Consider the following 13,898-nt stretch of genomic DNA (forward strand, 5'->3'; position numbering starts at 1 on the left):
TTATTTGTTTCGATAATCGGTATGCCTGATCGTTAATTTTTTATTTCTACATGTGCATCTGAACCTCATCGGCATTGGGGGGCAGGGCGGCCAACGATCACGGAGAACACGCAAAGATCAAGAACACTATCACGGAGATAACCACCGGAGGTGACAGGCCAATGATCCACCGGCACTCTCTCTGCCGTCGCTTCTTGAAAGACATTCTGAGATAACGACTGTTCATCTTCGCCGCCCACCAACAAAAACTCTCTCAGATCAAAGAAGAAGATCACAGAGGAGAGATCGAGATCGACATCTTCTTCTTCCTTTTCTTCTTCGAGCCTTTAATGGCCGATGAGAGTGCTCAGATTTTGTTCTCAGTAATTCGATTAAACATACATTTCATGTTTCATGTTGTATATAGTTCGATCATAAGTGCAATTCAAATTTAGTTTGTGAGATTTTGATCAGAAGCGCAATTCGGAGTTAGTTTTTGACGACTCGATCGGGAACGTAATTCAAATTTCACTTTTTATGATTTCGATCACAAGCGCATTTTAGTTTTGTTTTCGAGGATTCTATCAGAAGTGCAATTCAAATTTGATTTTCAACTATTCATTTTCAACAATTCGTTTTGAACTGTTCGGGAGGCAACTATTCGTTTTCAACTTCGGAGCAGCCTCTGAACAATTCAACCACGGTCTTCATCATCCTCAATTCAACCGCCGCTTCCTTCTTCTCCCCCACCCATTCTTCCTCGCTCTATCTACAATTTAAGGTTAGCAATGAGACCGCAGCCTTCTAATTGCTCAGGGCTCCTCCTCCGGCACGTTGTCGATTTCCTTATGGATTCAAGTTGTTTTTGAATGTGATCAGAGTAGCAATTCAAATTTTTTTTTTGATAATTCAAATAGAGGCGTAATTCTAAATTAGTTTCCGAAATTTCGATCGAACATAATTTAAATTTCGTTTCTGATAATGCTCTCAGAAGTGCAATTTTTAGTTAGTTTTCGAAGATCCGATCGGACACACAATTCAAATTTCCTTTTTAAGAATTCAATCAGAAGCCCAATTCAAATTTATTTTTTGAAATTTTGATCGGACATAATTTAAATTTCACTTTAGAAAATGTTCTCAGAAGCGCAATTTCAAGTAAGTCTTCTAAGATCCGATCGGACACACAATTCAAATTTCACTTTTAAGAATTAGATAAGAAGCGCAATTCAAGTTTTTTTTTCAAATGCGATCTGGGTGACAATTCAAATTTGTTTCTGATTATTCAATCAAAGGCACAATTCTAATTTCGTTTCCGAAATTTCAATCGGACATAACTTAAATTTTGTTTTTGAAAATGCACTCAAAAGCGCAGTATTAAATTAGTTTTGAATATCCGATCGGACGCACAATTCAAATTTCCCTTTTAAGAATTCGGTCAGAAGCGCAATTCAAATTTAGTTTTTGAAATTGCGAGCATTTCAATGATACATAAGAATTACTTTTAAGAATTTCAAAATTTCTCTCCACCCAAGCGAGCATTGCGAGCGGGCCACACTAGTTTCAAAAGATAAACTTAAAGTTTAGGGGGTTTTATGAAAAAATATCATTCGGTATAAATATGGTAAGGCCTTGAAAGAAAGTCACACAGTCAAAAATTGTTTACGACCCGTCCCCTCTTCTCCCTTCTCGCGTTAGCTCCTCGCCATCCCTAATGCGATCAAGATGATGTTGATGGAAATATATATGTGGCCGCCAAGCCAATCACACATTCCACATTTTGTTTAATGTCCGTTAATACATCATATTCATTATAGTGCATGTGTGATGCTTATAGTGAAGTCCATAAATGCATGATCGGACTTAGTGAATTATGATGAGATCTTAATACGAAGATCACTAGTCTTTAAGCATGTGTTATAAATATTCCTATTCGAAGGATACACAAGAAGGACATGGAAATATCCGGATAGAATAGCACTATCTAGCCTGACTCATATGATAGAGTATGGCCGGTCCCGTAGCCATTGGTATGGAGACACTAAGGATAGATAGTGGGTGCTCTTTAGTGGAAAGAGTTCACTGAAGAGATCCCTACGAATCCCTGAATGATATTATACCAAAATGTCAATCAGGTGACAGCTCAAGGAAGACGATGCGATGAAGTCCTTGGCCAAAGCAGTGAAATATCGGAGAAGAGTTCTCCGATGATTTCCGAATGCATTAGTACTAACTCGGAGGATCGATTAGGGTTTGACAGTTGACCATACCCTAAGTCGTGTAAGGATCATCAAGTGGACGAGGGATTATACGAATGCGGTAACCGATGACGAACAAGTTCCATGAGTGAGATGATACACACTCCTTTGTATCTTCTAGAACACGAGGTGCAGCTTGGCACCCCACGTGTTGGAGACTCGACCTATCAATTGGGTTAAATCAATCCGACATTAATTTGGAATGCCAATAAAGGTTATTGGGCCACTGGACTCGTTTAGACTAATACATTGGCCTAGAGGGTTACACGCAAATGGTATTTTGGACGTCGGAAGATATATTTAAGTTTTGGAGGTTTTATGAAAAATACCAACTTAGTATAAATAGGGGAAGGCCCTGAAAAAAAGTTCGCCCAGGTCAGAATTTTTTAGGAGCCTTTCCCTTCTTCTCCCATCTCCCACCACCCCCTCTCCATCCTCGATACGATCGGGATGATGTAACAACGACGACGGAGATTGAACGGGGCTCATCAACGAGGAGGATATTCGACGTGTCGAGGGTTGCGTGGATACGACTAGAGGCTGCACACTTGAGCAGATCGACTTGTCTCGCTCCGGGATCGAAGAAATCACGGATGCGATCCGTGCAAAAGTACTTTGTTTCATAGTTTTAGCGATGTTTTTATGATTCAGTTACGCGTCTTCCGCTTCGTAGAAACCTCGTCTTCATCCATGTCAAGGCCTCTATAACCCAACAGATGTGCCAATGATTATGGAGTATGAACACGGCTCATCATTATGAGGGAGGATATTAGACATGTGAGAGAACACACACACACACACACACATATATATATACATACATACATATATACATACATACATACATAAATACATACATACATACATGCATACATACATACATAAATGCATACGTACATACGTACGTACATACATACATACATACATACATACATACATACATACATACATACATACATACATACATACATACATACATACATACATACATACATACATACATACATACATACATACATACATACATACATACATACATACGTACATACATACATACATACATGCATTCATACATACATACGTGCATGCATCCATACATGCATACATGCATACATACATGCATACATACATGCATGCATACATACCTACATACATACATACATACATATAGAGGTTGCACATTTTAACAGCTCGACAAATCTCACTCGAGGAACCAACAAAAGGCCCAAAAAGATTTTTCCCATGACATAGTTATTCAAGTGCCTACTGATAAACCAGAATTTGGGTTAAATAAATATTTTTAAGGTTCTGATTTATGCAACAATATTTATAAAATTTTTCTTACATAGAATAGGGTAAGTGTTGAGTCCACAAGGACCATGTAATGAGAGATTAAATTGTAATTCAAATATATTTTAAAATATTTTTTATTGATATTATATATTTTTGGATTTTAACTATTTTTCTAAATATCAAATAAACTAAATGATAGAAAACTATCAAACCTAGTTTAAATAGATATTTATGTTATTTTTTATAAGTAATAATAATTTATTAAAATTTTTATATTTTTTTCTAGGCAAGAGATATACTTTAAAGACAAATGGAACCTTAGTCCGCACTTCCTGCGGTGAAATTGTGACAAAAACGACTAGTGGACAAAAATAACGATAACTTTTGCTAAAGGAGGAATTTTTTAGTGTTGTTTGATGCGTTGTAAAGCTTAATGTCCAGGCTATCTTTAGGAATATTCTAGAATAAATTATGATAAAATAAAAATCAAACATTCGGAAGATCGCATGAACCTTGTTGTCACTTCCCCCCAGGGCCAAGTTGTGTTCTTTCTCCAAGAATCTTGATCACCCTTGGACTCTCTCTCCTACTGATATCGTACGCGCGCCCATCACCTACACTCTTGTACAGCAATAATGAATCAAAGAATTCAGAGGCACTAGGCCTCCAACAACAAGTTGGGAGCAGAAATCCAAGTTGAGATACAAAGAGAGGAAAGAAGAAAATAAATATAAGTGCCTTAACTCTCCCAGTCATTGGATTTAATTCCAAGGTATTGGACGGCTAGGATTTGTGATATGTGATAAAAAAGTACATATGAGACTAGAACGCTCCATGGCCTCTGGATATGACCCTTTAAATCACGAAGAGGCAATACTCACGCATGGGCTATACAATACCATCAAGTGATGCCCACCTTCCCTTGAAGATAACCTCATTTCGATGGAGCCATAAAGAATGAACAGAACTCGTTTGTATAAAATAAATATATTATTCGTCAGTCAAATAGAGGGAATTTAAGATAACCTCATCAAGTGATGCACTACAGAGGGTCGATCATGCTTCTCTTGCCCCGTTGGGTACATAACTGCGTACATAAACCTTGATGGCCTCCTCTAATGAGACATCCACCCATGTGTTTGGATAGTGTGCCCACACTACTCAGTCAAATATGCATTTGAAATAGAGATGGGTGAGAGCTTCTTCATCTCCAGACTTCGTCGAAAGAGAAACTATCTTAAGAATTGCACCCTCGCGAGAGTCTATTGTCTCCATTATGAAATGTACTCAATTGTGGGTTTTCAAATCCAAGATTCTCTTATTATATCATACGTCCATAAAGAATGCAAAAAACTTGTTTGTATGAAATAAATGTATTATTCGTGAACAAAATAGAGGGAATTTAAAAACCACAGAACATGAATAAACTTTTCACATCAATAAACCGATAATTAGATTAGAATCTCTAATGAGGTTAGGCACCATTCATTTGATCCAGATTGCAATTTCAAATGGTCAACTAAAATAATACTAACTCCAATTAAATAAATTTTAGGTTGATTACATTTCAGAGCCCATATGGAATCTGAGTTTGTCTGTTCGGGCTTTGCGATTGACTCAAATTGGCATGTTTGAGACTAATTTGACAAAACAAATCAGTCGACTCAACCAAGACGACCCCTTTAAATACATTTTTTAAAAAATCATTAATACCTTCAAATCATTAAATATAATTATATTTTTTTACTCTATAATTCTGAAATTCACCTGGATCAGTCACTTTGAGGCTGTCTCCTAAACCAATCAGCCAAAGAGCTTATTCAAAAATTGGGCCAATCGGATCATCAATAAGTTGACTAATTATTCCAGTGTGACAAACAGTATCATTAACATAGTATCTCTCCGCATCTTTGGTCTAATAAGGAACATATAAAACAAAACTAACAGTTAAATCCACTCAGATAACCAACATTTTTGGGGCAGTATAGGACCTAATTGGGCCTTTAATGGGTCATTGATGGGCCTTTAAGTTAGCCCTGTTGGGCCATTAGTATGAAGAGCTCAGCCGATGGGAGCTGCCACGTGTACACCTCACAACCCCAGACAAGGCGGGCAGCAGGTTCAACTCCCAAAACTCCCTCTCTCTCTATCTCTCTCTATCTCTCTAACCCATAGTCGTCGGAATCGGCATCTACCCAGATCGATATTTGCGATAATTATTGGTACACGATCAGTGGGGAAGCGAAGAAAAGTTGCGAGTGAAGGTCAGAAGTTTCGTAGTTGTTGCGGCGTTCTTTTCAATTTTTCGGGGCATTCATACGGCAAAAGAAACTGCGATGATGATAATTCATCATGGGTAGATAGTCAACTGAGAAAATTTATCGGCTCCATCGATTTTCTCAAGGTTGCTGTTGGAAAAATTGGTTTTTTTTAGAATGAACTGTCTTATACTGGCGCCCCCATATTTCTTGTGATGGGAATACGTTATATTTCCGCTCTTGTTCATCGGATCGTAATTGTAAGATCTTCGTGGAAAGCTTAAAGAGTGGTGATGGATGAATCAGGGATTTATTTGGTATGCCGACGAGTTTTTACTCATGGGTATGAGAGTCTAGACTTCTGAAGGAAGATTCTGAAGTTATTTCTCGCAAGATGTAGCTTTTACGTGTCCTTCGTTCTCATCAAAGTCTCCAATTTGTATCTTCGATTCTTTCAAAAGATTTATGGCCATTCGTCTTTCTTATCCAGAATTTCAAGGTGGGCGAAGACTAAATTTGCCACTGTATTTTTTTTCTCTAAAATTTCCGTGATTAGGAAAATTTGTGTCCAGTACAAGTTCGTAGCCTGTTTTATGAACTTTTTCCTTAATATCTGTGTGTTTGTCTTTCTTGGTGGACATTTCCATACAGCCAATGATTTTGAAAATCTCCAGTGAATTTTCATTCAAAAATTGAACTTGTTTCTCTTGCTTTTTAGGAAATGAACGATGTAAATAATTCCATCAAGTGTTGACATGGGCTACACGATGAGTAAGCTGGAATTAGATGCCTACGTGTGTGATAGTGAGACAAGCAACCGAACATCTCGAAAACCCAGAAAGCAAAATGATATTTCATTTGAGATTGACAGTGAGATCGCCCACATCACTAAGCTCAGATCAGAACCTGATGAGCAACTCTTCAAAATCATGAATTCTCGGAAGGGAAATGTCATCTCTGTGGTTAAAATGTTGGCGGCCAGGGAAGCAAATTTTTCCAAAAGAGGAAATTTCTCTCTAGCTGATCGATCTTATGTTTTGGGCCAGTTCTTGCCGGTCAAAGGTCCATGTTGCATTGACAGAATGAATAGCAGGGCGTATGTATCACAGTTCTCCACTGATGGGTCCCTCTTTGTTGCTGGGTTCCAGGTCTGAAAAATTATTTTTGTCTTCCACTGTTTGATTTATTTTTGATATTTAAATTAGTAAGACTCTAATTTCTAGTTTCCGATCAGGGGAGTCATATCAGAATATATGACGCCGGAAACGAATGGAGGATAAGAAAGGATATACTTGCCAGGAGTTTACGGTGGACAATCACAGATACGTCACTTTCTTCTAATCAGCAATTTCTGGTTGGTACCTACATACATAGAAAATCACATACTCCTGAAGAATTACATTAATTATCGGCACTTTATTACACTTTTATTAATTTAAGTTCATGTAGTTATTATATTATACTCGTGATGAGAAGTGTTTATCGTAATTTTATTCTACCCCGATTTCAAGCTAATTAATTGCTAATTTTTAGGCTTAGTTTATAAATGCATTAGTTGGTTATTAGCAGCATCCTAAAAACTTCGGGTCGAAATATGGCTTTCAAATTAAGTTCCGAAATTAGTAGATGCTGCAAAAGGGAGGGGTGACGCCATAGTCAAAAAGGAAGAGAATCATAAAATGGCAGAAGCAAATAGAGCTTTTGCAAATTTTCGTTAATCCATGAACAGGGTCTATATAGACACATAGATCCATGGATACTTACATCTCAATCGGAAAAGAATCAATAGAAAAAGAAAGAATTGGAATTGATTGACATCTTTCTTCGAACAAACAAAAATAAAAATGAAACATAAATCATAGATCAACTAAGCCCTCTCGGGGGCTTGCTTAGGAGTAAGAAAGATGAAGATTTGATCCTATTCATGGGAAGTTCGCAAATAAAATATCCTGTTCCAAAAAAAAATAAAAGTTTGAAACAATTGGGAGACATTCTGGTCAGCTGAGATTGTGGTCTCCGTTCGCAGCTTGGTATTTATTTTTTTATCTTTAGAATAAATGTTCATTCCTTGCCTTATATTCAGAACTAAAGAATATCCATCATTATATTTTGAGATACTCAAAATGATGTTTCTATGATCATCATGCCGAATATTTTGAGAATATTAGAACGTGTTTGTAAGAAATTATCTTAAGACGACTATTATATAAATCTCGTTTTTATTATAAATATTTCAGTAACATTTTATTAATTCTTTCAGGTTTATGCCAGTATGTCACCTATTGTGCATATCGTTGATGTGCGCAGTGGTTCAGCGGAGTCTCATGCAAACATCACTGTAAGCTTTGTAATTTTGAATCAGTACATAACTTTTATGTACTTCAAATTTTTTTCTCGTTGATTGGACAGTTGTCATTTTTCTAGACCTTCATTTCTGGGGGTTACGGCTTACAATTGGTTTATTTGTTTATTTAGTTTTGCCTTCACCTGGAATTCCTTTAATCAGATTAAAATTTCTTTGTTGATCCCTTATCTACCTTTGATTTCATGATTGGCTTTTCCAAAAACGGGCAGCTTATTTGTTGCCAATTAATCAACTAACATGCAGGATATCCACAATGGCCTTGATTTCTCTGAAAATGATGAAGGGGATTATTCTTTTGGAATATTCTCGGTCAAATTTTCATCTGATGGACGAGAACTGGTCGCTGGAAGCAGTGATGACTCAATCTACGTCTACGATCTTGAATCAAATTCTGTTGCCTTACGAATCTCAGCGCATTCAGTACGTTGTTAGTTGACATGATTCATTTCTTTTTTTTCCCATACAAATGACCCACCTCTCATTAGTTTTTTAATTATCGCATCCTAAAATTAAATTTCTCTTTGACCAGTCTGATGTTAACTCTGTCACATTTGCTGATGAGACGGGGCATCTTATCTACTCCGGCAGTGATGACAATTTTTGCAAGGTACTTTATTTCAAAAAAGTTCACAACAGATTTAGTCTTCCGTAGGGATTGGCAGGCATCAATGTCCCACCAACAATTAACCTCCATTGTTCACTTTGGACAATGTTCACATCGACACTGTTATGAGGTTGGTTGATGATGACGTTGAAAACGATGTTGATGTTGACAGGGAACATTTGAGGATTGATATTGCTTCCAATATCTCAGTCCCATAATTTTTATATCTGTGGATCATTTTTACATGCTAGTCTGACCTGAGAAATTAATGGTTAGGTGTGGGATAGAAGATGTTTTGTGAGTAGAGGGCGACCAGCAGGGACCTTGGTGGGGCATTTGGAGGGCATTACCTTTGTAGATAGCCGTGGCGATGGCCGATACCTCATCACCAATGGGAAAGACCAGACCACCAAACTCTGGGATATCCGCCGCATGACTTCTACGGCCAGCTGGTCCTCTCTCTCTCTCTCTCTATCTATTTCAGTTACTCCCTCTCTTTCTCAACCTCTCTCTACTTCTCTTCTTTCTGTTTTCTGCTTGTTTTATGATTGCCTCTCTCTACTTCCCTTGATTTTGAATTATTTTATCTCTCTGCCTTCTCAATTCCATTCTATCCAGCGCAAGGCCAAGAACATTTGACTGGGATTATCGATGGATGGATTACCCCGAAAAGGCGAAGAAGCTCCGCCACCCCTCCGATCAGTCCTTGGCCACCTACAGAGGCCACTCCGTTCTCAAAACTCTTATTCGCTGCTACTTCTCCCCTACTCACACGTAACTCTCATCCCTTGACCTTGACTCTGACATTGACTTTGACTTTGACCTTGACTTGGCCCTTTGACAGGACTGGGCAGAGATTCATCTACACAGGATCAAGCGACCATTCGGTCTACATCTATGACGTGGTATGCATTCTATACCTTGATTTTTCTGTTGGAACAAGCCTTCGGCATTTTTCTTAAGATAAATAAATTTATGTTCTTAGAAATTTTGCCGGGGTTGACTTTTGGTTATATTTGATTTTCATAATTTGCGGTGGAAGGTGACCGGAGATCAGGTGGCGAAGCTGGACTACCATGAGTCAGCGGTGAGGGACTGCAGCTGGCACCCTGACCGCCCCGTTATGGTCAGCTCTTCTTGGGATGGGGACCTGGCCAAGTGGGAGTTCCCCGGCGCTCAACGGTCAACGCCCTCAAGAAGGCCAAGAAGGCCTATCTATTGATACTCTCATGGTTTGCCTTGTGTATATTTGGCGTCTCCAATTGCCTTCGCAACTCTTATGCCATGGAATCCAACTGTTGACCCTGGCAGTAGTCAACGAGATAATGGCATCTCAGAATTAATTATTTGTAGACTATAATGTATCCCCAGTCATGTGCTTGTGGCCTGATGTGGTGAGATAATATTGTGATTTGTGAATGAGATGAAGAGAGAGAGAGAGGTGGAGGGAATAACAGAGAGGGGTACGGATGGTCGTGCAATGCGGTGAGGGGGCTGGTCTTGACACAAAATCTCCACTGCGCAATGCACAAAGCTGCATGAAGCAGCTGTATCTACTATTTTAATGAATAAATTTACATAAATTTTAATGATAAAAACAAATTTATATATTCAATACATGTTTCTAAATCGGTGCAATTTAAAAATATGATATGATGCATAATGAATTAAAGTGATGGATAAATCTTCTATTCATAACCAAAAGATGATTGAAAGAAAGTAATCTGGTTTATTTGAATTTAGGAAATCAGTATAATTTTAAGATAAAAAATGGAAAAGACACCCATTGCTTTGTATGTATCAAATAATCAAGAATCTTTATAAAAAGTTGATAATATATATAATATTTTTATTCAATTATGTATATTTCATATATTTTTTGAAATTGATGCACTTCAAAAGAATAATATGATGTGATAAGTTAAAAATGGTTTTTAGATGCAACTCATGAAATTATAATAACATATTATCACAATGAAATAAAGTCACTATATTTTTAGAATTTTAATCAACAAATAGATTCCCATCAATGAGTCATGAGCATGTAAATGGTGTTGGATTTTGGGCCTCGATTGAATTCTTGGAAAATCATTTACCATGAAGAAAAAGGTGGAAGTCAAACCTAAATTGATTCCTAATACATGGAAAACTCAGAGTACCTTGTGGGGAACTTGTTCCACCATAGACTTGCTTCTTGCGAAAGTATCTTCAAGTCTTTCACGTGCTCGGCCTCTAGAAGCATCCTCGAGATCAATGGATTGTTGGATCTCCTCCGCTTCTTCTTATCTAACTCTTATTGAAGATCTAGTTGATCTTCTCACCATCAAGACTTTCTAGTGGAATGAGTGGAGAGTGGAAGACAAGAAAAAAAGCCAGGGGAAGGTGCCCAGCTCTGACCAGCATGGGCACCTAAAATTGGTGCCCCCTTTATTTATACTTATTAAAAACTTTTCTCTAAAGCCCTCATGAAAAATTATACCTACTAATGTCATTTAAGATTATGCTTGTGACCATCTAGGCTCATTTAATATTAATCAAACAATAACTTTATTTATCGACCTTATTAATTAACTAAATTAACATATAGATTAATTAAGTAACTTTCATTTTTATCTGATCGATAGGTTAAGTTTATAACCCGTGGGATACGAACCTACACCTTGTGCTCTAAAAGATACAAAATAGCGTTTAAAATCTCTCATGGAACCTTTTACCGTCATTAGTAAGCTATGCCATATATGTATAATCATTCATGTAAGGGTATGGCCAGTCATCAAACCCTAATCCATCATTCAATTAGGATTGATGTCTAATGGGGATAATTGGAGAACACCTTCTTCAATATCCCTACTACCATGGCCAAAGATCTGACATATCTTCTTCCTCTAGTAAATCTCATCTTATAACGAGGGCATACCCTTAGATGAATGATTTAAAGCAGAAAAAATTTAAAGCAGAAATTGACTTCTTTGCTTGTCGCACCGTCGCTTCTTCACTCCTGTTTGGGCTTCTTCATGTTGAACTTTTTTATACCAAAGGCGCGAGTTTACGAGCCTTTAGGAGCAAGAGCATGTTATTCCCTAAAGATGGACATTTTGGCTCGCAATAAAACTAGGATCCTGATCGAGCAGGTTACCCGAAGGTTATCCAATTCTGATAAATAAGAACCTTTGGAAAGAAGCTAAACACTTTTTGAAGCAGCCGCAAAGGTTTTGACAGTCCAGTCCAGAGCACTCAATCACCTTTGTGTATTTATTTCTATATTTCATCTAAGAAATGTTTGAATTCCAAGGGTAGTCAAAACTTGGATGTCCATATACAATCTGCCCTTGGTGACTCATGTCAACGAACCACTTATACCACTGTGAGACGAATGAACCTAATTGATGTTTCAGTATATTAACCTTTAGGGATTATACATATCATTTCAGTGCACACTTTCTCTGAAGAGCACCCATGGTTTGTCCCTAGTGTCCCAACACTAATGGGCGTAAGAGCAGCCATACTAATCGTATAAGTAGGATTGTAATACTATTCTGTCCAGGTAATGGGATGGTCATCTCCAATATCTAAAATAATAGAATTTATACACATTTGGAAACTATTAATAATTATATTATGATCTCATTATAATTCATTAAGTCATTGCACAAAAAGGACTTCCTTATAAACATCACATGAGAATGATAATTAATAAATATTTATCTCAATGAATTTAAATAAATCATGGAAGTGTTTGATCATGTCAGTCCTAGTCATCCTGCATCAATAAGGGTACCGGTGAGGACCCAATGTTTTATTATTATTACCATTTGATGGATATTATTAGGCCATCAAGCATGGCTAACTCAACTAAGGATGGATAAAACAGACCACAAATCAACATGATCGACTTTGAACATTTAAATTCAGAGAAAATGTTGATGGTGCAGCCCCTTTCCTGAGTCGAGGGCGGGAGGACTGTCTTAAAACCACTGCGGTGAAAACAAAGCTCCAAATCGAGCATCTCGAATGCTCGATTCTGAGAAGAAGCACACCTATTCTACTAAGTCCAACCACGGTGGAAAACACACGAGAAAACACTAGAGGAAATAATGGAGAACACCAAAGAGGGAAGAGTGGACCTTTAGCACCAACGTAGTGCGATGGGCGATAATCTCAAATTTAGGGGTTTTAATTTGTCGTTGGTAATTGAGATTATTGAATACAAATATATTTAACCGTACTTACTTTAGAATATTTAGTTAGTGATGAGTATGGATCGTCTCCACATGGAATGATGATTAAGGAATTAATATCTTATTATAGTGATGATCAACGCGTAAGAGGTGAAGATGAGAGTAGAGTATGTGAGCTAGTGATCTCGAGTAAAACGAAGTAAGTTATATGTTAATTTACTAAAGAAAAGAGTAAGTGAACGTGAATTATGCGAAGCAATGTGAGGTTGAGGTAGCTAAAGTGAAGGATGCGATGGCAGTGATTTAATGTAGGGCGATGTGATGGAGAGGATAGAGAGACGAGATAAGAGGATATAAAGAAGTAAAATGCGAGTGAGAAGATGAGGATAAACCCTAATTATGCTAACTATGATGTCGGAAAAAGAAACAACGTAAGGCGAAGACACTTACCTTAGATCCTTACATTGTGCGGGGATCGCAGAAATTTACGAGTGCCGGTAAGCTCCCCCTCTTCTCCAATGCTTCTCCCCACACACCTAGGACACCAAGAACACACTTGATGGATCTCAAAACTCACTATCCTTTAATCATCCCACACAAGTAGGAAACAAGTTCAAGATGAATTTCAAAATGATCCAGGCCTATATTTATAGATCAAAGGGTATGGATGGAAAGAGGAGGGGAAGGCAAAGCAATGCTGAAAATTTCAGCTCAATCGGAGTTGTAGTTCCAAAAGTTATGGCCATTTGAAGTTGAGCCAATCTTAGCCCTTGATTTCCTTCTCTCTCCTCATCAGCGTCATCATTTTTTGTTTCCATTAAGAAGTCAAATCGCTTGAGATTCTGTACTTTTTGTCTCTTGTGAGTGCACTTTTCGAAGTCCACGTGTACCTGAAAAGGACAAAAACACAAAAGAGAAGAAAAGACAAAAGAAAGAGATACAAAACAAAGATTCTTCTGGCAGCTG

At 37.6% G+C, this 13,898-nt stretch overlaps 1 protein-coding gene across 4 annotated transcripts; it reads left to right on the forward strand.

Moving 5' to 3' along the window:
* The first annotated feature begins 5,632 nt into the window (after nucleotides 1–5,632).
* On the forward strand, nucleotides 5,633–10,173 carry LOC144710978 (transducin family protein / WD-40 repeat family protein). Of its 4 annotated transcripts, none has more exons than XM_078584858.1 (10): nucleotides 5,633–5,791; nucleotides 6,504–6,933; nucleotides 7,020–7,139; nucleotides 8,046–8,123; nucleotides 8,394–8,570; nucleotides 8,680–8,757; nucleotides 9,031–9,206; nucleotides 9,373–9,528; nucleotides 9,599–9,659; nucleotides 9,797–10,173. In XM_078584858.1, the coding sequence occupies exons 2-10, from the start codon at nucleotides 6,541–6,543 to the stop codon at nucleotides 9,974–9,976; spliced, it is 1,419 nt and encodes a 472-aa protein (XP_078440984.1). In that variant the 5' UTR covers nucleotides 5,633–5,791; nucleotides 6,504–6,540; the 3' UTR covers nucleotides 9,977–10,173. The 4 variants fall into 4 exon arrangements, with proteins under 4 accessions (XP_078440984.1, XP_078440992.1, XP_078441001.1 ...); XM_078584866.1 differs by having other exon boundaries at nucleotides 5,791–5,931; XM_078584875.1 differs by lacking the exon at nucleotides 5,633–5,791 and adding an exon at nucleotides 5,952–6,128.
* Nucleotides 10,174–13,898: the final 3,725 nt, after the last annotated feature.

The sequence above is a fragment of the Wolffia australiana genome, chromosome 1 (genome assembly GCF_029677425.1).
Source record: "Wolffia australiana isolate 7733 chromosome 1, ASM2967742v1".
NCBI classification, from domain to species: domain Eukaryota; kingdom Viridiplantae; phylum Streptophyta; class Magnoliopsida; order Alismatales; family Araceae; genus Wolffia; species Wolffia australiana.